At 43.0% G+C, this 22,665-nt stretch overlaps 1 protein-coding gene across 1 annotated transcript in view; it reads right to left on the minus strand.

The window, feature by feature from the left end:
• The window catches only part of pmfbp1 (polyamine modulated factor 1 binding protein 1), a 190,411-nt gene that overhangs the window by 98,017 nt on the left and 69,729 nt on the right, over positions 1 to 22,665 (minus strand). The window contains exon 4 of the mRNA XM_080432673.1: positions 13,935 to 14,081. Within this exon, the coding sequence (XP_080288799.1) occupies positions 13,935 to 14,081 (147 nt within the window). The remainder of the gene's footprint in view (positions 1 to 13,934; positions 14,082 to 22,665) is intronic.

The raw sequence follows: 22,665 nt of genomic DNA on the forward strand, positions 1-22,665 counted from the left end.
GTTCAGAGATTACCTCACCATGAAGAGATGTTTCAAAGCATCCTGAGTGTGTACTGACAGCCATACATACTGCACAGCCTTCCGGTTGATGACAAAAAATAATAATAATCTGTACAAGGCAATGCTGATAACATATGGCAAACAGAACATACCGGTGCAAGGGGGAGTACAACTACTAACATCATTCAGACACTGTGAAGAGAAAAGGAAAAGAAAAATAAATATTTATTTTAAACTGCTGGCTCCATTTGGTCTATGTTTGATGAGTTTTTGTTGTCACGGGCTGGCAAGCGAATTAAAGATACAAGTTCAGGCCAGTGCAGCAGCAGAGTGCACGAGGCAACAGAGGGCATGCAATCTGTGGTTACGGCTCTTGACCGACTTCATCGATTTGGGCAAAACGTTGTGAAGCACAAATCACACCAACTTTTAATCCAGCATGATGATTGTGCATGACGGTTATCCCCAGCAGAATGCAACTCAAATCAGGGCCCACCAGCTGAAATAGCTTAGGATAATGTGGCATAGAGTGGCATCCTGGCAAGTGGACGGTCGCCAACCCTAAGCCTTAAGAAAGGTAAGAAACGAAGCAAGGAGGCAAGAGAGAATTACTCCACTCCAGGAGTTCATCTGAAAAAAGTTACTGGGCAGCCTGTGCCAAAACTTTATGAACTGCCGTCAGTGTTGAGGTAATTCAGTACATTCACAGTACTTAGAGTGCCTATCTGGTAAACGTCAAAACATCACAAACATCTTATACTCCTTGCTTCCTTAACCCATTACTGGGGAAAGAATCTGTGTCATTCTAGATCTCTTTGGCTATTCAAAAATGGCAGATATACAAGCTCATAGCGTGGCACCAAGTGCTGCGATAAATCTTTTAATATATTTATATGTTTTAAAGCAAACATTTGTAACTCAAATCTTTGCTTCTAGGGGTCCTTGGAACAAAATATTTTGAGATGGGGGTCCGCGGCCAAATCCAAATCATTTTGGGGGTCCTTGACATGAAAACGTTTGAGAACCACTGATACTTGTTTTCAAAAAAGCTGTTATTAGAAGACATTTTGTCCCCAGAAGCAAAGATTTGAGTTAAAAAAAATCGCTTTAAAAACATACATTCAAAGATTTGCACACATTTTCATGATTTTTCTAAAATAGCAGATCTACAAGCTCACATAGCTACGAGCTTGTATATCTGCTATTTTTGAAAAGCCAAAGAAATCTAAAAATGACACAGATAGTTCCCGGTCTTAATGGGTTAATGGCCCACCATCATTATTACAGCAATGTGCACAGACTTTCTTCCCTTTCACTCCAAGCACTTGATGCTCAAGAGTCCTCTACCACTTGAACCCTATAGCATCCCTGAGAGTGTGAAACTGGACCCATGGGTTCATGGGTTAACTCTTAACCACATGAACCCTAGAATCCCTATTCTGGAGACAGACATTTGTTGAAGGGGGGGGGGGGGGGAGTTGACCCAGTACAGACCCCTGGGCAACTCCGGTCAATGAAGTATAGAGGGTTTAAGTGGTTAAGCTTTCCACCTTTACTCACCCCGCAATGACCCTAAACTTACATATATGACCAGAAGGCCACCAGAATCTGCATCTTTATAGATCTCAACCTGCCACACAGCTGAAAAGAAAGGGGGAAACTATTTAAGTGGGTTTGATCATTATAAACATTGTGGGAAGGCATTAAATGTGTCCTTGTAATGAGGTTTTCAGGAGCACCGTGGAGGCGGGAAGGAGAGAGAGGGGGGCGGGACTCTGATTGATGGGCAGGGATGAGTGATTAGGGCTGGGAGCTGCAGTAATATCGTCCATGGTCAGGCATGCTGCAGGAGCCAACCACAGCGCTGTAAACATTTCACTGCCTCCCAACATGCTTTACTGCCTTTAAAGGAAGGGAGATGTGCATTTAATACTAAAAAAGGCTGCTGCCGAGGCTCATTACCACAGTCCTGTCACAGTGCACAAAACACTCAAACACACACCGTGTACACATTCTCACGTCGTACGGGTATGCCTCTCACACGAAGTGTACATGCATTCTTACGTCATATGAAAATACTGCATGCATGCATGCATGCACGCTTGTGTGCGTGTATGCATGCACGTATGCGTGCGTGTACGCACACACGCGTGTACCCGCGTGCCCGGAAATGAATTCCACTGTCATCTAGTAGAGTCCATTTGACGAGCACACTCGTGCTGGAGCACCCATTCTCATTTTGCTGTAGGAGAGAATTTGTCTCAGTCTGATTGATAAATAATGTAAGTTTGCCCTTACATTATTTTATGCAAACACACACACACACACACACGTGCGCGAATACACGCACACGCACACGCACACTCACACACACACACACACACACACACACACCCCCACACATACACACACACACAATTATTAATTTGCAGCCATACAAACAGAACCACTGGCAATTGAATGTCAATGTAAAGGAAAACAGAAGCTCAATTTGTGGTCATAGTGATGCCAGTCGTCATGTGCACTGGTCAGCCAACACTGGCACATGTTCTATCAGGTTGGCACATTGTTACTAGTATACTAGTCAAGAATTTACTCGTACGTCTAATTCCTTTGTGACTTAAAGATACGGACAGTGACATTACAGCACACTATATTTATTGCAGCTACAGTACAACGCCATTACACGTTACCGTTTTTCACAGTGGCGGGGTGTTTCCCAAAATGTACCATGGGGAAACAAATGAGTTCTTATTGCACACTGCTACTTCAGTACAACAGCAGGTTTTCAATGTGCTAAAACACACAGAGATAAAGGCATATTACTGTATACAGTAAATGAAAGGGATGTAATTAAAGAATAAAAGCTTGTGTTGTCCCTGGTTCATGACGCTCATGTAGTTTGGGAAGAAATTGGCACAGGTCTGCTGCATAATGTAAAAAGAAAAAAACAGATGTACTGTATAAGATAGAATTTTTTGAAAGTTGTTGATAAGAATGAGTGAATCGCCCATTATGAGAAATATTCCTCACAGAGCAGCTAGTCACTGTTTCGGCAACTTTTGTATTTCAATACATAAGAAATATTTTGTTGCTGTCGGGTGGGAAGCTTGTATGAATAAAACTGTTACTTCTCAGGAAATGGAAAAAATAAAGTGTTCCAATGGATCGAACATAGTTATCATTAAGTCACAAGCTCTTAATACTTTAAAATTGTAAAATATTCATAAAACCCACAGACAGAACACTTTCACTTTAAAAAATTCAGCACTTCAAAAAGAGCACAATCTACACTATGAGCCTCACGGTATTACTTTACACACAAAAAAAGAGAAGAAATATGGATAGGCTATACAAGGTTTCTGCCCAATAGCAACAATTTGAAATATTGTATCTTTTCTTTTCTTCTTTAGAAATTCAATGAGTTGTTGCAAATCAGGCTTAAGACAGTAAATTAAAACACCCAACCTGACCTTGCGAGAATGTGCACTTACAAAAGGTGCTTATACCGTGCTGTCCTTTGGCGCTACAGAGCCATTTCTGATTGAATAACTTCTCGATCTGACCTTGTTCCCCTGCTTCTTCTCTGTGAGGCAGGCAGCAGAAAATAGGAGGATTAGCAGTGTGTATTGGTGCTTAGCACTGGACACACTCGCCATTTTATAGCAATGATGAGCTGTGTTGCAAGAGTTCTTACTGGCACCACTCTTTGGTTAACTCACAATACACCCATACTCTGTGGAGCATTGAGGGGACCTGGGTCCCACAAACAGCAGGGGATGAAAATACATGGACTGGTGTTGGCACTGTTTCTGAACCCTCTGCAAGGTTTAAAACATGTCCCGTTGTGTGTGGATAGATGGAGAGAGAGATGGTGAGAGAGAGAGAGATGGTGAGAGAGAGAGAGAGAGAGAGAGAGAGAGAGAGAGAGAGAGAGAGAGAGAGAGAGAGAGAGAGAGAGAGAGAGAGAGAGAGAGAAATGGAGAGGAGGTGGAAGGGAGGAATGAATATAGGCAGGAGGGAGGCGCTGGTGAGGAGTGGGATGGGGAAGAGAAATGAGGCTGTTATGTATATTGCTGGCAATTCACACTCGCACATTCCATCTGAGATCCCATCAGCTGTCAAATTGGGAAAGCAATGGGGATGCGAGGTGGCGAGAATCTCAACAAGGCCAGAGCGTGGTGCACCACTGAGACCTCATCAAAACACAATCACGTCCACAGCCAGACCAGATGCACACAAATACACACCCAGGCACACTCTCTCTCAGCACTCAGGCAACTGAACAACATTCACGCCCAAGCAACTGAAGCAGAGTCACTCTGACCCAATCTGCACATAATCACACAGAGACAGACAGACACACACACACAACTAAAACATTAACTTGCAGTCACACATGGGCAACCACATTTTGTCCCAAGCAATAATACTTAGGCCTATTTCAAACTACTCGCTGCCCCACAGCAGAGAGACGATGTACGTATAAACCCACCCAGTTAAATACAGCCTCTTATCTCTTGCTAAGAAGACCAGTGACCTACGTTTATCTCCATTATGCAGAAGGTTCATTTCTGGAGCTTCACCACTCTTAGAGGTCATTGGTATGGAAGATGCATACTGTACCGCAGTATGAGGCTCAGTCCAAATATTTCCCCCATCCAGGTTTAGCATCCCCCGCCCCCGCCCCCCCCAGGGCAGTCTATCTGTTCCCCAGGTCCTGCCCAGGGTCCACTCATTCAGGTGTGACCGCATCATGGCCAGCCAGCTCCCAGGTCAGCATTCCCACAGCTAATCCCTGCAGATAGGCCAAATGCTGACCGCCAGCAAATAATTGCCTGCAGTTGGCTCTGCCAAAGCTACTCCAAGGCAGGGACAGGTGTTCCCATGTAGCAAAAGGGATTTTTTTCACCCCCCAGGACTTATCATGATCTGCTCAGTTCTGCTAAACTAAGAGATTCTACCTGATAGGCGTTGGTGTCACTGATAAGATTAGGCCTGGCATAGCGCCGTATTCCAGATACTGCTCTTTCTACTTTAACGCTAATATAGCATGTTTATTATTTTTTTCCCCAACCCTGTCCAAGAGCCAAGGACGCTCGCTGCATGCTAACTGCACAGATATGCCTGCTGCTTCATTTGCTGACAAACACTGAGTTTGAACCCTTTTCCTATTTACTATTTTCCATTGCAGTTGGCACCCTTTGCCGGGAGAACAAAGGGTGTGAGGTGCTGACTCTTGGCTGCGTCAAGTCAAAAACTCTGACAGCAGAGGGAGAGCAAGCAGCACAAAAGATACACTGATGACATGATACTGATTTACAACAAACTCAACTCTTAATAACACAGCAACACTGTAAATAAAACAGAATACAGTATGCCCTTTAAAAAGGAAAGCAAACAAAAATGCGCCCCCAGCTTCTGTCTCCTGACGTGATTTGCATTGCTGTAGTTATACTGGTAAGTGGATCTGTCAGATGGTGAGAAGACAAGTCAACCCAGATACACAAACAATCATCTTGTGGGAGGTTGTGGATGGTGTTTAGACTACAGGGCAACAGGCCTGGAGATGGATTATTTTCATAATATCTGCAAGGCATAACACAATTCTAAAATGGGCCAAAAACGCAGTGCAAAAAGCCTAGATTGTAGCTAAAGAGTACTGTCCCATTCATTTGACAGAATACTATCTCCTGCGGGTGCAAGACAAGAAGGTCAACAAAAAAGTATAGGTCTCGTTGTTGCTAAAAAGTCTTCAATATGACACAAGACCTCAGCGGCGGTGAGTCTGCACAGCCCAGAGAATGGCTATTTGTGCTTCCTTCCAAGTTAAGAATCACTTTAAAGGGGGGGTGGGGATTAGTACTGGAATCACCTGCAGCCTTCTGGGGCGCTGGAAGGACCACAAAGCAGACCGGCGACTCAAGGGAACAAAACAGGAGAGGAAAGAGACAAGAAAAAAAGAGCAGTGAATCTTCCGCATATACACAGAGAGCTGGACCCCGCTCCCTATTGAGCAGGATTATGGGGTTTAGGTGCTACAGAGGCCTGATGCTTGGTATCAACTTAACACTGACACCGGTGCGCCATGGCTTCAGAGATTACAGCGCAGGGAAGGAGACCAGCTACTTCTGACACAAAGTTTAAGTGCAGCGTTGTGAGCTTTAACGCCCCCCCTCTCTCTCTCTCCTTTCTCTTTCCTCTCATCAGCCCCCTTGTCTCCTTCTCGGCCCTTCTGTCAAGTGGCAGAGTGGAGAAAGAGCGGAGCGTCTGTCTCTGCTTATTGGGGCAAGTGAACATTGGAAATGACAGCGGGTGACATTAGCTTGAGTGCTGGGGAAGATGCCTCAGAGCTAAGTAAAGGACCATTAGGGAGACAGTGATAAGATGCATGCATGTAGACAGGACTCTGGAGTGTTCACCTTGAAGAGTCTTGGTGTCAGCCGCAGAAGAGGGCTATCGTATGGTCAGAGAACAGCATCAAACTCCAATCAAAGTCCATTTCAGCTGACAGCAAAATCAAACCGATGTCTAGAGCCACATTGAAAGGTGTTGTAGCCTCCACGCGCCCCAAGCATTATTCATGCACAGTGAACGGCTATTGCTTTTTAACGCCTTCTCACTTTGGGTGTCATTGCCGTTGTTGGTCGACTAAGCACAAAGCTCTCCCTGAGCCGCAGAGGCACTGATTAACTGAGGCTTTCTGGTCAAATGCTTTGATAAAAAACTAAGTGGAAAGGAAAGAAACACAACAGAGTTTACATAAATGTAAGACACCATGTCAAAGCATATTAGCGTATACCCTAGCTGGTCAGAAGGTACAGCGACTGCAGCGTCACACAGAAATGTTTCACTAGCAGGGTGTCCCTTTCCTCATGCCACGGCATACAATATAAACTATAAATGAGGACATTTAGAGCAGTAGAATTGCATTCTGATAAGCAGAATGAAAAATTATACAGTAGGATTTCATCGTACTGTAGAATTGCATTGTACAGCACCAAATGTGAGATTTACTGATTGAAAAAAGGAGTAATTTTCCTGCCAGGTGTGTAGCTTATGGAACCAAGGAGAATGAGGTGAAATATTGCCCAAGCATGTTCCCCTCCCAGAGAGCTAACCTTGGGCATGTGTGACCTTGTTAGCTGGGCCACTGCAGGGATAAAGAATCAGCTAGCGAATGGCCTTAGTCTGTCCATCCCTCCCCATGGATCAAATAGACACACATACACACACATGCACGCACACATACACACATGCACCCACACACGCTCTCGTGCACCCAAGCACACAGACACACACGCACACATGCACACACACACATACATACACATACACACGCGTGCGCACGCACACACACACACACACACAAACACACACTACTTCATCTGCTTGCTGCTCTCCCACCACTGTTTGTTGAGTTGAAATTGCTTTAATAATTTACACTGTTAATAACCAGCTTGGTCTCTGCGGTACAGAACAGTCCTGTTCAAACACACAAGTGTGTGTGTGTGTGTGTGTGTGTGTGTGTGTGTGTGTGTGTGTGTGTGTGTGTGTGTGTGTGTGTGTGTGTGTGTGTGTGTGTGTTAGCCAGGGGGCCTGGCACACTGCAGATGGGCAAGTGTTTGAATAGTGAGGTGAATGTGTATGTGGTTTTAGTATGAGCCATCACAGACTCAACAGAATGGAGTGATGTGCTAGTTTTAAGTGCCTATAGAGTGGGCTACTGTGTCAACACTGCAAACGCCTTCCAAAAGCGACCAGAAGGAGAAGGTCATGCTATAAGCACTGTCACACTTCTCTAAGTGGAACTTACTTACTCATAGAGTCTATGCCTTCTCTATCTGCCTATCTACATAATCTATCTACCTATCAACATAATCTATCTACCTATCTACATAATATATCTACCTATCTACCCATCTATCTGTATCTACAGTATTTATCCATCTATCCTTTTTTTGCCCTATACCAACAATCTACCATCTATAACAGTGTTTCTCAACCAGTGGTCCTTGAGGGGGTTCCAGGTGGTCCCCAGGTAAATGATGGAGAGTTGGAAAGAAACCAAATGGACCCTTAGATCTTTAACTCTAGTGCCAAGAGTTAAATTATTGTTAAACATCTGCATTACTTAATTAAATAATTGTTATTTTGATCAACGTTTGCCAGTTATCTTTTATGGTACTGCATGAATACAGCCTGGAATTGTGGACAAAAGCTTATCCAACGATAACAAAGTCATGGGTCTTGAGAGTCTAAATCTCATCAAACGGTGGTCCATGGCTCAAATGCTGAATAAATAATGGACCTTGATATGAAAAGGGTTGAAAATCCCTGATATATAACACCGCCCATGGTATTTGACCAAGCTAACAGATAGTGCCTTCCTTAGAGATTCAGCATCATCATCATCATCATCCTGCCAAACGTCTGCTTTAGTTTCCGTTGTTTTGACCCTCTCTTTGTTACTGTACAGTATCTGTATGCTCATTACATTTCTTTACAGTCAGTCGCTCAATGCTTTATGTCTGCTTCTCAAGAAGGAAACCAGAGGAGGAGGAGGAGTGGGGGGGTTTGGCGGGGGAACGATAGAACGACCTTGGCAAAAAAGTCTGACCAATTTGAGAAGCACGGGCAATATCAATAATAATGGAGAAATTAATAAGCCAGCGCCTTGGCCCGCCTGAGGGTCGGACCGCAGGGGGTGGAGGGTGTCACAAGAGGGGAGTGGAGGGCTGTAATAGTGGCTACTGGGGAGGGGAGGGGGGGGCTACGGGACAAGAGCAGAGGGAGAAGGGGTGGAAGTGTGTGGAGGGGAGACAAGAGGGAGAAAAGAGGGGTTGGTTAAAGTGCACGATTTCCTTCGGCTGGACTGCAGCAGCACGGCGCTGTCACATGTCAAAGGGAGAGGGAGCAAATCAAAGGCAGCTCTCTTTTGATGAATATAAAACAGAGAGTCCTGCTGAGCAGCACTCTGCCTCTCTCTCTCTCTCCCCCCCTCCTTCCCCCTCTAATCATAGAGCCACAAGAGGCAGCAACCCACCCCCCAACACACACACACACACACACACACACACATAGCCCAGCCCAGCGCACAAAATGAAAGGAGAATGGGGAAACATGGAGAAGGGACAGCAAAGCACGCACAATCACAACAAAGGTTGCCTTTACAATGGCAATAAACATCAGGTCCTCTCAAGAGGTCTGGCAGAATGGCAAAAGGGGGCGAGAGGGAGGGAGCGTGGGGGGATTGGGGGGGAGAGGGGGGGGTTGGGGCTGGTGGGCCGGGCAGCTCCTCAACTCCCATTTTGGGAGCGCTACCCAAATTACTTATTAGCCCAAATTTTCATGATCTCATTCCCTTTCATCGACTGATTTAGAGGCACACTCGCACTTAACAGGGGGTACAGTAGGTGTGTGTACTGAGAGAGGTGTCCCATAGCATCATGACTACATCCGATTGGTTGTTGAGCTAGACCAGTGGCTCCAAAACTTTTCAGCTTGTGACCCTAACTAGTGAAAATTGTTATTTTCACTACTTCTTAAACATTTGTTGATTTTTGGCATTTAATTATGAAAATATTCAGAAAAATGTCAGAACTTGTGTTAAATTCATGAAAAAGAAATTACTCACGACCCATAAAAATGGACCGGCGACCCACAAATGGGTCCTGACCCACTGTTTGGGAACCACTGAGCTAGACCACTCCAGTCCCCCTTTAGCCTCCTGACTGCTGGTCTTCACGTGAGCACAGAGCAGTTTTCAGAAGCTCCCCCAACACGCTACAAAAGCCCAACAAGACCTATTACCCTACCCTATGTCCTCTGCATACATACCTTATAATACAACTCTCCTTTTCAATTACCTTATGTTGCTGTCTGTTGACGTTCTACAGTCCAAGTCCTCTTCAGTAGAACAGGCAGACAGCAAAACCTCAGTGTTGTTTTTTGTTATGTAAATCAGATCAACCAAATGGATCCTTACGGTATTTTTTTTGTTGTTACATTTGTACACCCTGTGTTAAACCAACACTCACTGATTTTACAGTGTAGGTTAAGTTATACTTTATTGATCCCCGTGGGGAAATTTGTCCTCTGTATTTGACCCATCCTAACTATTAGAGCGGTGGACAGCAACTGAGCAGCGCCAGGGGACCAGCTCCAGGTCTAAGACAGGGCACAAGGGCACTACATATAGTTTGTATACAGTATGTGTGTTTGTGTGTGTGTGTGTGTGTGTGTGTGTGACACACGCACACGCGCGCGCACACACACGCGCACGTGAAAGGAACATTCCAGTGTCACCACAACCCCCTATGTGAATGTGTGGGTCTCTGTAGGAGTGTTAACCTCAGCCCTGCCTAGTCAGCCTAGAAAGCCCGGGAATGTTCATGGTTATGTCGGACCAGAGCTCAACCCTTCCCGGCCCGGCCTGGCCTGGCCTCTCCTTCCCCTGAGCAGTCCTCCTCTACTGCTCCCCAGGCAGCGTTTGTGTGTCTGACACCAAATGGCCACTCCCACCCACAGGCCCCGGGCCCCTGAAAGTGACACATGCGTGGGTGTCGCTGCCGTGTCACCTCCTGCCCGCTGAAGTATGAGGCAATTTCCTGCGAGTGGCGCATGGCGAGGGGGGGAGCGGGGAGGGGGGGGCTTGGTGCACCCCGGCTATACGCTGCTCTCTTTGATACTGTCAGGGAAGAGTAATGGCTCTCTGCAGCGGCAGCCACCACCAAACTAATGTTGTGTGACTTTGGTTCTCCTTTCCAATGCATTTCCTCCACAGTGAGGAAGAGGGAGATGGGGGGGGGGGGAGAGACAGCTGAGGGGTGAAGAATATGGGAGGAAAGATAAGTCTGTATGGATGGAAGACAAGAGGCTAGGATCTTTCTGACTTAACCCATTCAATCCGGGAACGCATCTACAAATGTCTTCTAAATCCTAACTGGTTTCTGAAAAACCTATGTTGCTATATCAGTGGTATTTAGTTCCAGGGACCCCCAGAAGCAAAGATTTGAGTTACAAATGTTCGCTTTAAAAACATATATTCAAAGATTTGCGAAGCAGATATACAAGTTCACAGCACGGCATTGAGTGCCGTGCTATGAACTTGTATATCTGCTATTTTTGAATAGCCAAAATATAAAATAATGGTTAAAGTGGTTAAAATCTAAAATGACAGATGCTTTCCTGGTCTTAATGGGTTAACATTCACTACTCCTAAATCCTTCAAAGAACTTTTGTTTTTCCAACTCCCAAAGACGTAGCACTGGGTTATTTCTCTGTATTTTTCTCACCCAGCACCGGCATTTTCACGGTGGGACAGCATTTCTTTATTAGCTACCAGTCTAGACAGGATGCTATAGTCATGGGCCAATCAGAAAACTCTGAATCATCAACAACCAGCCCTATGCTCATCAGGAAAGCTCTCTAACTAATCTTTACCATGATTTGAAGGTCACAGTGCTCTATGGGAGACAGAGAATTGCAGCTTGTCATTGACGAGGCATCAGCTAATTGGGCAATCTACTATCTCAGCAGCTATGTCCACAATTATGGCCTTATTCATTGTGCCTGACCTCCCAAATTCAATAAGAAGAGAAGAAAAAAAACTTTGTTTCATCAGGGTTTTTTTTGTTGCACCATTTTGCCCAAGAAAAGGAACCCAAAGGCCCTGTATTTGCAGGCGTGCATACCTCCCTGCTTGAACTCTTGGCCTTCTTTCAGCTACACGTAGTCTAAACTGCAATCAAACCCATCCAGAAATTATAAGGTAATTATGCAGAATTACAGCCTGATTAAAATTGCACAATATTACAATTCATTGGGGCTAATTGACTTCCATGGTCTCTGGGCTTAGTGCCAGATGTGTGTCGATGTCAAGAGATAGTGGCTCTTCTTTGCAGAACAAGGCCTGGGGGGTGGTGTCAGGCGGACAGGCTGCTATTCAGCTTGGCCTTGGCTGCCATGTTGGATCTATTAACATGTGCCGTCATTACGACCCCCTTTAACAAGCAGCCTCTCAAAAAAGCTCCAGTTCTGCGTCAGAGCAATTACAACTGTGACCCCATGATAATGTATCAGATTTCATAAAGCTGTGTGACTTGTGTGTGAAGTGTGCATTTATAGAATTGTACCCTTAATCCAATTAATGTGTAGGCTTTGTGTGCACATGACATACCAGTAGACGTATTACATTGCATGCAAAACGCAGAATTTCTACCAGCTATTTTCCCATTTAAAGATATGAAAAGATCTCAAATTAGATTTAAGTTACAGATTGAAATATTTCCCTAGATTATGTTAATTTTGATTACACTGTAGATAGGAGTATGATACATCAGTGGTTCTCAACCAGTGGTCCGGGGACCACCAGTGGTCCTTGAGGGGGTTCCAGGGGGTCCCCAGCCAAATTAATAGTTAGAAACCAAAGTGACACTTATGTGTCTGTAACTCTAAAAAATTTAAATGGTTGAGTCCCTGGCATATCTTTTTCAAATGGGGGTCCGTGGGCTAATATGTGTCAATTTGGGGGTCCTTGATGCGAAAAAGGTTGAAAACCACAGTGATACATGATTGATGAGTTTTCAGGCAAGTTATTGGTGGACTCTCAAAACCCAGCCCCACGTCCAAGTCGTGAAAGGCGGTAACGGCTAAAAGTAAGGGATTACCAGGCAGGGCGAAGTATGGCGGGTGGATTGCCACCCGGGCCATTAAAGTAGCTATGAAGGCCTGCCTGGATCCACCTAGAAACATACCAGGGCCAACGTGGCCCTATCATTTGGTGGACCAATATATTTGCTTAGGATCAACATGATTACCGAAACAGTTATGAAAAACATTCAGCAAGGTTTGGAAGTGGAAGATGTCCCTTCCCAGACAAGAACGACCCTGTGACAACAAAAGCCGAAAGGAGGTCGTTCAGCTGACCCCCCCTTCTTTAAATGGGGGTGGATTGGGCACACCTTGAGGAAACCACCCTCCAACACAACCAGGCAGGCCTTAACCTGGAACCCTCAGGGGAAAAGAAAACTAGGAAGACCCAGAAACAGCTGGAAAGGGTCTGTTGAGGCGGAACCCAGGGGAAAAAGAACATCTTGGAAGGAAGCAGAGAAGATCGCCCAACACCGAACCAACTGGAAGAAGTTAATGAATGACCTGTGCTCCCCAAAGAGCAAAAGGGTTTAAGTCAAGTAAGTCAATTACTGGTGGTAACACCCTCTCTGCTAGTCACCACCCAATCTGGGAACCCAGAACCAAATGAGAAGGAAAAACAGCGCCCTCTGCTGTTTGTACTATCTCACTTGGCTCTGGGACAATGACGACGTAGCACCCGTGCGCAAGGAAACCGGGGTTTTGGTCTGCCTTCAGCGTTTCACTTCCGGTGGTGCGACTATGTTTTCATTCCCACTAACAATATGTCTACACGGAACACTAACACCACTTCTCCCAGAGAACATGGATCGTTTTGGTTATAAGCCCACTTGTTTCTATGATAAAAGAGCAAGTTAAAATGTGAATATCTTTTCGTGGTTTTGTCTACTCCGCGGACGCTATTGTTAAATTAGTTTCGGTTGGTTTCGAGTGGGGAATGATCGGCGGACACGTAAATCCCGCCCACTACATTTGATTGGGTAAAGCGCGGCCTGCTTCCTGATCTGAAGGCACGCCCACTTGTAGCCCAGTGTGTACACGTTATGACGAACCTTCACGACAGATTCCAACGCAGAGCAGAATCTGTTCTTGAGAGATTAGTCACCACCAAACTCAACTGCCTTATGGTATCTTCGCTGCCTTTCAACTGTACATACACATACAGAAATACAGATACAATACAGATACAAACATACAGAAAGTATTCAAGATCATGTCTACACTTGGTGGAAGAAACAACCAGTTCTAGTCTGCCTGGATGCAGGCAGTGATCAGCTGACCTGGTCAGTGAGGTCCTTCACCCGGTTCTCCAGCTGTTGAAGTTGCTGTAGCTGTCGGAGGTTCTCCTGGTCCTTCCTACTCATCTCTTGGTGCAGCTCGGTGATAGCATCCTGCAGCTCTTGGGCCTGATCCTCACGCTCAGCAACCTAACCATGAATGACACGACACGTCACGAGTCACACGACACAACACAACACAACTAGGGGTGTGCCGATATACTGTATCGTCCCGCGATATATCACGATACGTTTTCGTGACGATATGTATCGTTTTTTTACATTAACAATAATCAGGCATGCAAACAGCCCCGAGGTGAAAAGGGTGACAACATGTTGTTTTTCTTCGGGTCAGGTGTCACACTATTGCCCTATTTGGATTCAAAACGGCTATTGTAGCTGAAAAGCTACAAGTTTGCATAATGCAAAAACTGAATTATTTGTTTGCATTAGCTTTTTTTCTCCCCCATATATTTTCATAATAAAAAAGTGCGTATCGTATCGTATCGAAATCGTATCGAAGTTGTGAGCCCAATATCGTATCGTATCGTTTCGTGAAATTAATCGGCACACCCCTAAACACAACACAACACAAACCTCAGTCTACACTCTGAAAACCCAATAATTTTATTAGATGGATATCAACAACGTGAGTATCAACAGGCCGAGTGTATTCGATGCCCTCAGAGTCTGCAACGCTTCAAATTGCGACAATTAAAGCTACAATTCAAGATTTGTTTTAATGAATAAAATGGCATTTTAATAAATCTGTATGAAAAAGTATGTTATTAGAACTAGCACATCTGCAGTTGGTTGGCGGTGGTGTCTCTAGTCTCTACTCTTTCACTGACAAATGTAGATCCTGGTGTCGGGTACAGTAGGACACCTTCTAGTTGACAATGTCAAAGTTATTTGAATCAGATGGCACAGCGAATTGGACATGATGCAGCCGCCATCTTTATTGTAGTTCTAACATCATCACAATTACCTCTCTCCGTCAGGAGAGGGAGACAATGTACATTAAAAGTACAGATTTAAGCTTTAAGAATAACACATAAAACATGGGTTTAAGGGGGCATGTCAAAGAATTCCATGATGCCAAGTACAGAAAAGGGGGGTTAGAAAATATCATCAATTCCAGACAATGCTCAGCTCCACTGGTACTTGTGTGCAAAGTGTGATGTTTCACTGAATTCATTCTCCATAGTCTCAAAATGGTTCCTGCATTGAGTCACAGTGAAAGGCAAAGATGTGTCAAAATAACTGGCATTTAAAGATGAAACTGTGATAGATGCTTCAACAATCTCAAAACAGAATCAAAATATACAGTAAGTACGACTATATCAAAAAAAATTGGTACCTTAAAATGTGTAGCCAATATTGCCTTTTAAATCCAAAGGATACAGACTGTTACATGTCAATTTAATAGCAATTTTGTCAAGTAAGTCAACCTTTGGTTTCCACATGATATGCCCTCTGACAGCTATGGGTTCATTCATTCAACAGCCATCATTAATTCCACCGTACAAAATGTCAGACTCTGTGGGACACAGTACAATCCAGAGTGTTAATTTAACTCTGAGAGTAAAAATGGACCCACAAGGATGGGGCATGCAGACGTACACTCCGCTGGACATCATGGTTGATGTACTGGAGACCAAAGTGCACTGAACATATATTTGGAAGACTTAAGAATGATGTAGTTCAGCTGGTTATGTCATACAGTACATTATTCACGATGAAATGCATACGTTTGGCAAAATACACAGGGCTACAGACAGCAACATTCTTAAATTGAGCAAGACAAACATCAAAATCTATTTGTATCTAATTGAGTCTAAATATTACCTACAGTAAAAGGAGAAGAAAAATGATGTTTCATTAAAAACGCTAAATAAATAGTCCAACTCCATGCTAAAAGATTCAGGAGATTTCAAGGCAGTCGTATCTTTGTGGAATAGCACTGTGGTTTTAAAAGGCAAACATAAATATTGCTATATCTGATATGCCATGTGTCTACTCATTAACTCCAGCAAACAAAAAGCTGCTGCAGTACCATACTTACTTGTGGTGCTTTCAAGTATTTCAGTAAGATTGATAGACTGTTAGACTAGCCAGGATTCTGAACAATAATACTTATGAAACACAAGCAACTGTGGTTCAATTATTATTTAAAACTTTCTAAATGTGTTTTGTATTGTTATCTCTTGAACAAGAATTTGCACAATATATATGTATTTGTTCCCAGTTTATTTATTGAATTAATTATAAAGTAAACTCAGCCTTTCCAATGTACAGACTTGCAAACAGACATTTGTGGTTTAATTTAATTAGAAGTTATTTTTATCTTTTAAACTGATACTCAGTTTGCAAATGAATAAGAATTTGCACTATATTTATCAATTTATTTATGTATCCATTACATTATTTATTAAATTAATTAATTTATCATCACGTTCATCTAGGACCCATGTTTATTGGTAAGTTTCACAGATTTAACCAATTAGTTCCCCATGCATCTCTGTATTTAAGTGGCAGATTTATATTTTATACCATATTTGTTATTTGAATGTGCTATAAAATGTTCGTAAGAGAGTGAATTATTCATTATTGAATAAAAAAGGATAAATGGTTTGACTAATGGATCTTTTAATGGATCTTTTAACTTACATTGTTGTACTTTTAGGTTTATTTAGCATGTTTAGGTTTACTACTTTTTCTCCAAACACATTGATAATAGTAATGGATAACTGTCTAAAACTCCTGAATCACCACAGAAAACCAGAAAGAATTCCAACAAATTCAGTTTCCGGTTATTATTCTAGTCAGGCTTCTGTACAATCATACCTATGAAACACAAGCAACACAACAAGAAAAACAAAGCATAAAGCACGTAGATTGTGTTGTCTGATAGCTCACATGGTATTAGGTTTTGTTCAAGAGATGATTTAACAGGCCAGTAAAAAGAGATGGTTTAGAGACAGAGACAGAGACAGAGCCAGACAGACAGACAGACAGACAGACAGACAGACAGACAGACAGACAGACAGACAGACAGACAGACAGACAGACAGACAGACAGACAGAGTAAGATGGTAAGGTGGATGAGAATGGTGCAGCGACACAGGGGTTATCTGTTGTCCGTGGCCTGGGGCAGTGCATAGAGGAGAACTTGGCTGGTGAAAGCGCTGCAGGAAACTGTCTCAGATAGGCTGGACTCCTCCATTGAGAACCGAGGCTACCGTTTGAAGCACAGCGGGTCACAACTGAGTGTGACGTGCTGAGCTATGAGTGAGTGTGTGCATGTTTGTGTGTGTGTGTGTGTGTGTGTGTGTGTGTCTATGTGGTGCATTTACAATCATATTGAAGAAATAAAGAGGAAAGAGGCAATGAATGAAAACTCTAAATGCAACAAAAAGAGAATCAATTGCTGACAATGGACCAGTGTGTACCCCCCGACAAAACCTACCCTACCCGCCACAGTTATTTTGTTAAACACTTAAAGGAGGAGTTCACCCAAAAAATGACTTATTTTCTATCAATTACACACCCCATGAAGCCTTGATTTCATCGATTTATTTTTGTTTTTGTGGCATTCCTAAGTCAATAATTTGATGGCCGTGTGTATTTCCGGTAGGAGACACAAATAATCTACTTTGTGTCTCCTACCGGATACATTAGCCGGTAGGAGACGGGAATCAAATTATTAGCTTAGGAATGCGACAAAAACAAAAAATAATCCATGGATTCAAGGCTTCATAGGGTGTGCAATTGATAGAAAATAAGTCATTTTTTGGGTGAACTCCTCCTTTAAGCACTATTTATGTCCACATACGACGAATAGCGAAAATAGCAGATTATGGATAGCAGATTCTGATATTTCTGCAAGAATAGAATTATATATATTTTTTTCATTTTCTGAAATGTTTATTATTATTATTATTATTACAGTTAAGCTTATAATGACATTCCTAAAATAGGGACACCAGCTTGAAAGTGGTTAATTGTCCATAATACAGTTATATGTGCTGGCTGCATGCAAACCTCTACCCCTCCATACCATCAGCATCCCTGAGGTCCTGAGGGATGAGAGAGTAAAGCCCTTCCCTACTTCATGATGTCCGAATGTTGAGGTGCTGTGTGTTTCTAAAGGGGGCTATTATGCAGTGCTCATTATGTCTGACCTGATGTTAGCCACAGTGGGCCAGGCACACTGTTTGAGCCGGGCGTGCCAGGTCCTCCTGAACCTCGGCATTAAGCAGCCCCTTTGATCTCTCTCTGCTGTGACAAAGCAGCACCACCAGGCCTCCTAAATGAACCACTCAGAACTCAAGCAGCATGCAACAACATCAAGTAGCGCTGGGGAGGAAAATATGTAGATCGGCTCGGAATACATTTTATAAAAAGCAAGGTGAGCATAAAGGTGTCCTCAATGGAATTAACCACAATGAGCTGCAGGCCAATGCAAGGCTCAAAAGCATAAAAGAAGGGATTAATGGCAGCATTTTCACTGATTGCTCTGAAAATTTGGATTTTACACGATAAAAGCAGAACATTTGATCTGTTAAAAGGTTATTTGTTATCTCAAGGCGCCCAGAAAGGACTACTATTGTCTTGATCCTTACAGGTTTCAGACCAAGTTATTAGCATGCTAATTGCAAGTGGGTATCCAGAAACATATCAAAGAGAGAGCACCATGCGGACTCGTTGTTCTCCCGGGGCCCAGGGAGATCTCAGCTGCTTGCTAAAGAAATAGCTTTTCTGTTCAGAATTATATTATATCCTCAGAACATGGGACAAACGCACACTGAATTAGGGAAGTGTTTTCATGTGACTGAAATTGCAGATGCTACCTGCCTCACACAGGCCAGCACTGGCAAAAACTTTGTTGCATGTTATCTCTCTCTCTCTCTCTCTCTCTCTCTCTCTCTCTCTCTCTCTCTCTCTCTCTCTCTCTCTCTCTCTCTCTCTCTCTCTCTCTCTCTCTCTCTCTCTCTCTCTCTCTCTCTCTCTCTCTCTCTCTCTCTCTCTCTCTCTCTCTCTCTCTCTCTCTCTCTCTCTCTCTCTCTCTCTCTCTCTCTCTCTCTGATGAAAGTGCAGCAAAATATATTAAATTAATAAAAACAAATTAATGAGTCTCGAACATTTTTCCAGAACAAGATCTCTCATAGGGATGGTCAAATCTCATTGCCCATCATAGGGATGGGTAAAACGGTCATACTATTACCTCAATATTGATATTATGGCAATGACTATTCAATATTTGCACGTTAAGATTTTTGAATAGAACAGCTAGGCCAGGTAACATTACATCACTTTACAGTAAAGCAGCCTTTAAAACCAGGAAACAAAACACTATGCCATATCTCGATATAACAATATAAAAAATACCTGATGATGCAGTATCTATCTATCATTATATGGATATAATATCGATATACAGTATTGCCCAGTCCTACTCATTATATTTTGTTGCTGGGCAGGTACATTATGTTTGACTCTTGATGTCAGTAGAACAATATTCTAGCACAGGGGTCTTCAATCGGGGGTCCGGGACCCCTATGGGGTCATCAGAGTTACTACAGGGGGGTCGCCAAATCTTTGTGTGATACGATTTTCTTTTTTTACATTAACCACTTGAACCCACTCTTTGAGGCTCCGCCCCCCCCACCACTCCGCCCCCTACCTTATCAATCAATCAAAGTTTATTTATATAGCACGTTTCATACATCAAGTGCAGTTCAATGTGCTTCACAGAATAGGTTTAAACATGTTAGACAATAGCCCTGGTTTGGTTTGCATTGGGATATCAAGTATTTGCCACATAGAATAATCGATCATGTTTGGAGCCAGAGCTCCAAAATCTGTTCCAAATCTTGTCAACAAGAACGGTAGTTTGCACTGGAAAAAATATGAGCGTGACTTTACTATTAAAACAATCAAAATACAGGCCAAATGTTCATCACTAGGGATCTATCGCATCTAATATCGATAGGATAGGAGTGTTCGTGTACCAGACAAACAAACGAATAAACGAGCGGCCCATTGCTCCGTGATTCTGGTGTGTTGAACTTGAACTGACCGATCCCAAGACCCCTTTTGGAAGTCACTAATTGACTTCATCACAAATACACATCTGCTATCAAAAATATAAACGGCTGAAACCACACGTGTCTCTAAAAATGCTCATGAATCTAATAAAGAGTGGTTCAGTATGCACCATGCCAATTAACCGCGTCCGTCCATCTGCCCGCCCACCCATCCGTGTGTGTGTCCGTTAGTCATTCTGTTAACAGTTAATCTCCGGCACCGTTGAACCGATCGACGTGAAACGTTGCACACACATGGACGGGAGTCCAAGGAGGAACCTGCACTCTAAAGTTCTCACATCGACCTGTTATAGGGCCACCAGGAGGCCGATTTTAGCAAAACACATTTTTTTATATTACTCCTACACATTTTGTCCAAAGATCATGCAAATCGGTACACATTATCTTTATAATAATTGTAATAATAATAATAATAATAATAATAATAATAATAATAAACTTTATTTGTATAGCACCTTTTCATGACATGAAATGCAGCTCAAAGTGCGTTACAGATCAGATTTAAAGATCAACCAAAAAATTAACTAAAAGCAAGAGTGAAGAAATAGGTCTTGAGCTGTGCTTTAAAGCTATCCACAGAGGCTGCCTGTCTTAGGTGTAATGGGAGTTTATTCCACGCTGTCGGCCCGTAGAAGCAGAAAGCTGCTTCACCGTGTTTTTTATTATGTCAGTGTAGGCACCTCGAGCAGGTCAGCACTTGAAGACCTGAGGGGGTCATATGATCCAGGCGTATCTGTCAGACCTTTCATATTTCATTCTGATTGGCTACAGTTGGCTTCCAAAGTTTGCAGGAGTGGCCGTTTTGCACAAAATGTCACAAATCATGAACACAGCGTCCAATTTCCATGAAACTTTGCTCACACTCACAGTACGCCAAGGACAAAACCCCACCCCGTTTTTTTTTGCCAAATCGGCCTCATGGTGGCTCTACAACAGCCCACTTCATGTTTTGGCCTATAACTCGTAGGTCGTACAATCACAATATTTTTTTCCCTAGATTCCTTGGATCATGACGCAATCTCCATATAGGCCCCTACCATTTGTGCCAGATTATATTTTCTGTGACTTTGCACTTTCTGCCTGTAAGCGCCAAAACTGACCTAAAACTATTTTGAGTGATTTATACAATTATTGTATTTTTTGTCTATTATTATTGTGTTATTACCAAAGGGACACAGTATTATTATTAGTATTTGCATATTGTGATATTATTTGTTTACTAATATCAGGTATTGTTTGTTTGAATATATTGACACATTTCTGAAACATCTGTATTGTTCTGTGCTACTGCGCATGTGAAAGTTGACCAGTGACGTCATGATTACAGGGAAGTGAAAGTGAGAGTTTTAGTTTAGATGATGTAACTGCAGGAGCAGGAGGATACAAGTTTTTGACCGTAACCGTAACTTCGTAACTTAGTAACCGTAACGTAACTAGTGGAATCGTATTTTATTATTTTTTGTTGCTGTTGGAAAGCCATTTTATTATTTTCAAGAGGATCCTATTTGAGAGAAGCTCAGGAGGAATATTCTGTTTGGATGGAAATAAAAGATTGGACTTTTCAATAAACCCCCTAAAATACACGACGATCTCCGCCATTCCTTGGATGTTGTAAGTTGTCAATATAACGTGGAGAATTCTTTAATGATACGAGTACGAGTCAATACTACAGTTCTGCATCAAGATCCTAAATTTGGCTATAATATTGGATAAGTAAAGTCGCCATTATATCAAGTCAAAAACTTCGTTCTGTGGAGGAATGGAATGCGTGACGGAATAGTCAAATCCAGGAATTAGCCTGACCCCAAAAGACAATTGCGTTTTGAAAGGATAATGCTTCAACTGTTCAATGGAACTGATGTCTTCTTGTATGGAAGTGACCCCATAATGGAAGTTTAAACCGAAGTGCTGCGTGAAACTTGAAGTGTAACTGAAGTGTGAAGCAAATTCACCGTTGTTATTTCTAACGTCGTCACAAACGAACAACAAAGAACATGGAGAAAGACGTCAGTGGTGTAGTGTCCGAGCATGACCACACGAGGCCGCAGTTTCCCACAGAAAAAAGTCTTGAGGAGAAATTGCAAGACAGTGGTGCAGTGGCTGAGCACGACCTCAAGAGGGCGCAGTTGCCCACAGAAAAAGGACTTGAGGAGAAGCTGCAGCAGTGCATACATGCAAGGAGAGGCAAGCTAAGACTGCTGACTACAAAATCGAACTACATTGGTGACCACATGATCAGTGATGTTCATGTGATGAGCATTGAACAAAACGAGATGGAACATTATAAAAGACTTGTTGAAGAATTCAAGGAGGCCAACTCTAATGTGCTGCTTTATCTCCAAGAAGAGGAACGAGAGGCAGACCAAGTGAACTGGTTTGAGCCTAAATTACAGAGTTGCAAGGATTTCATCCATGATACATATAAGTGGATTGATGACACAAAACTTCATATGGACCTCATGCAAACAAGTGTTAAAGATGTGGCACCCAGTGACAGTGTCTCAAAGGTGTCACGAAGGACCAGCAGGACTTCTAGTCAGACTGGATCTGGAAAATCATCCACTGTTAAATCTGTTGCTTCATCTGCAGCTTCAGCACGCCTGAGAGAAGAGGCAAATAGAGCA

The sequence above is a fragment of the Gymnoscopelus braueri genome (genome assembly GCF_963280865.1).
Source record: "Gymnoscopelus braueri genome assembly, chromosome: 1".
NCBI lineage: Eukaryota > Metazoa > Chordata > Actinopteri > Myctophiformes > Myctophidae > Gymnoscopelus > Gymnoscopelus braueri.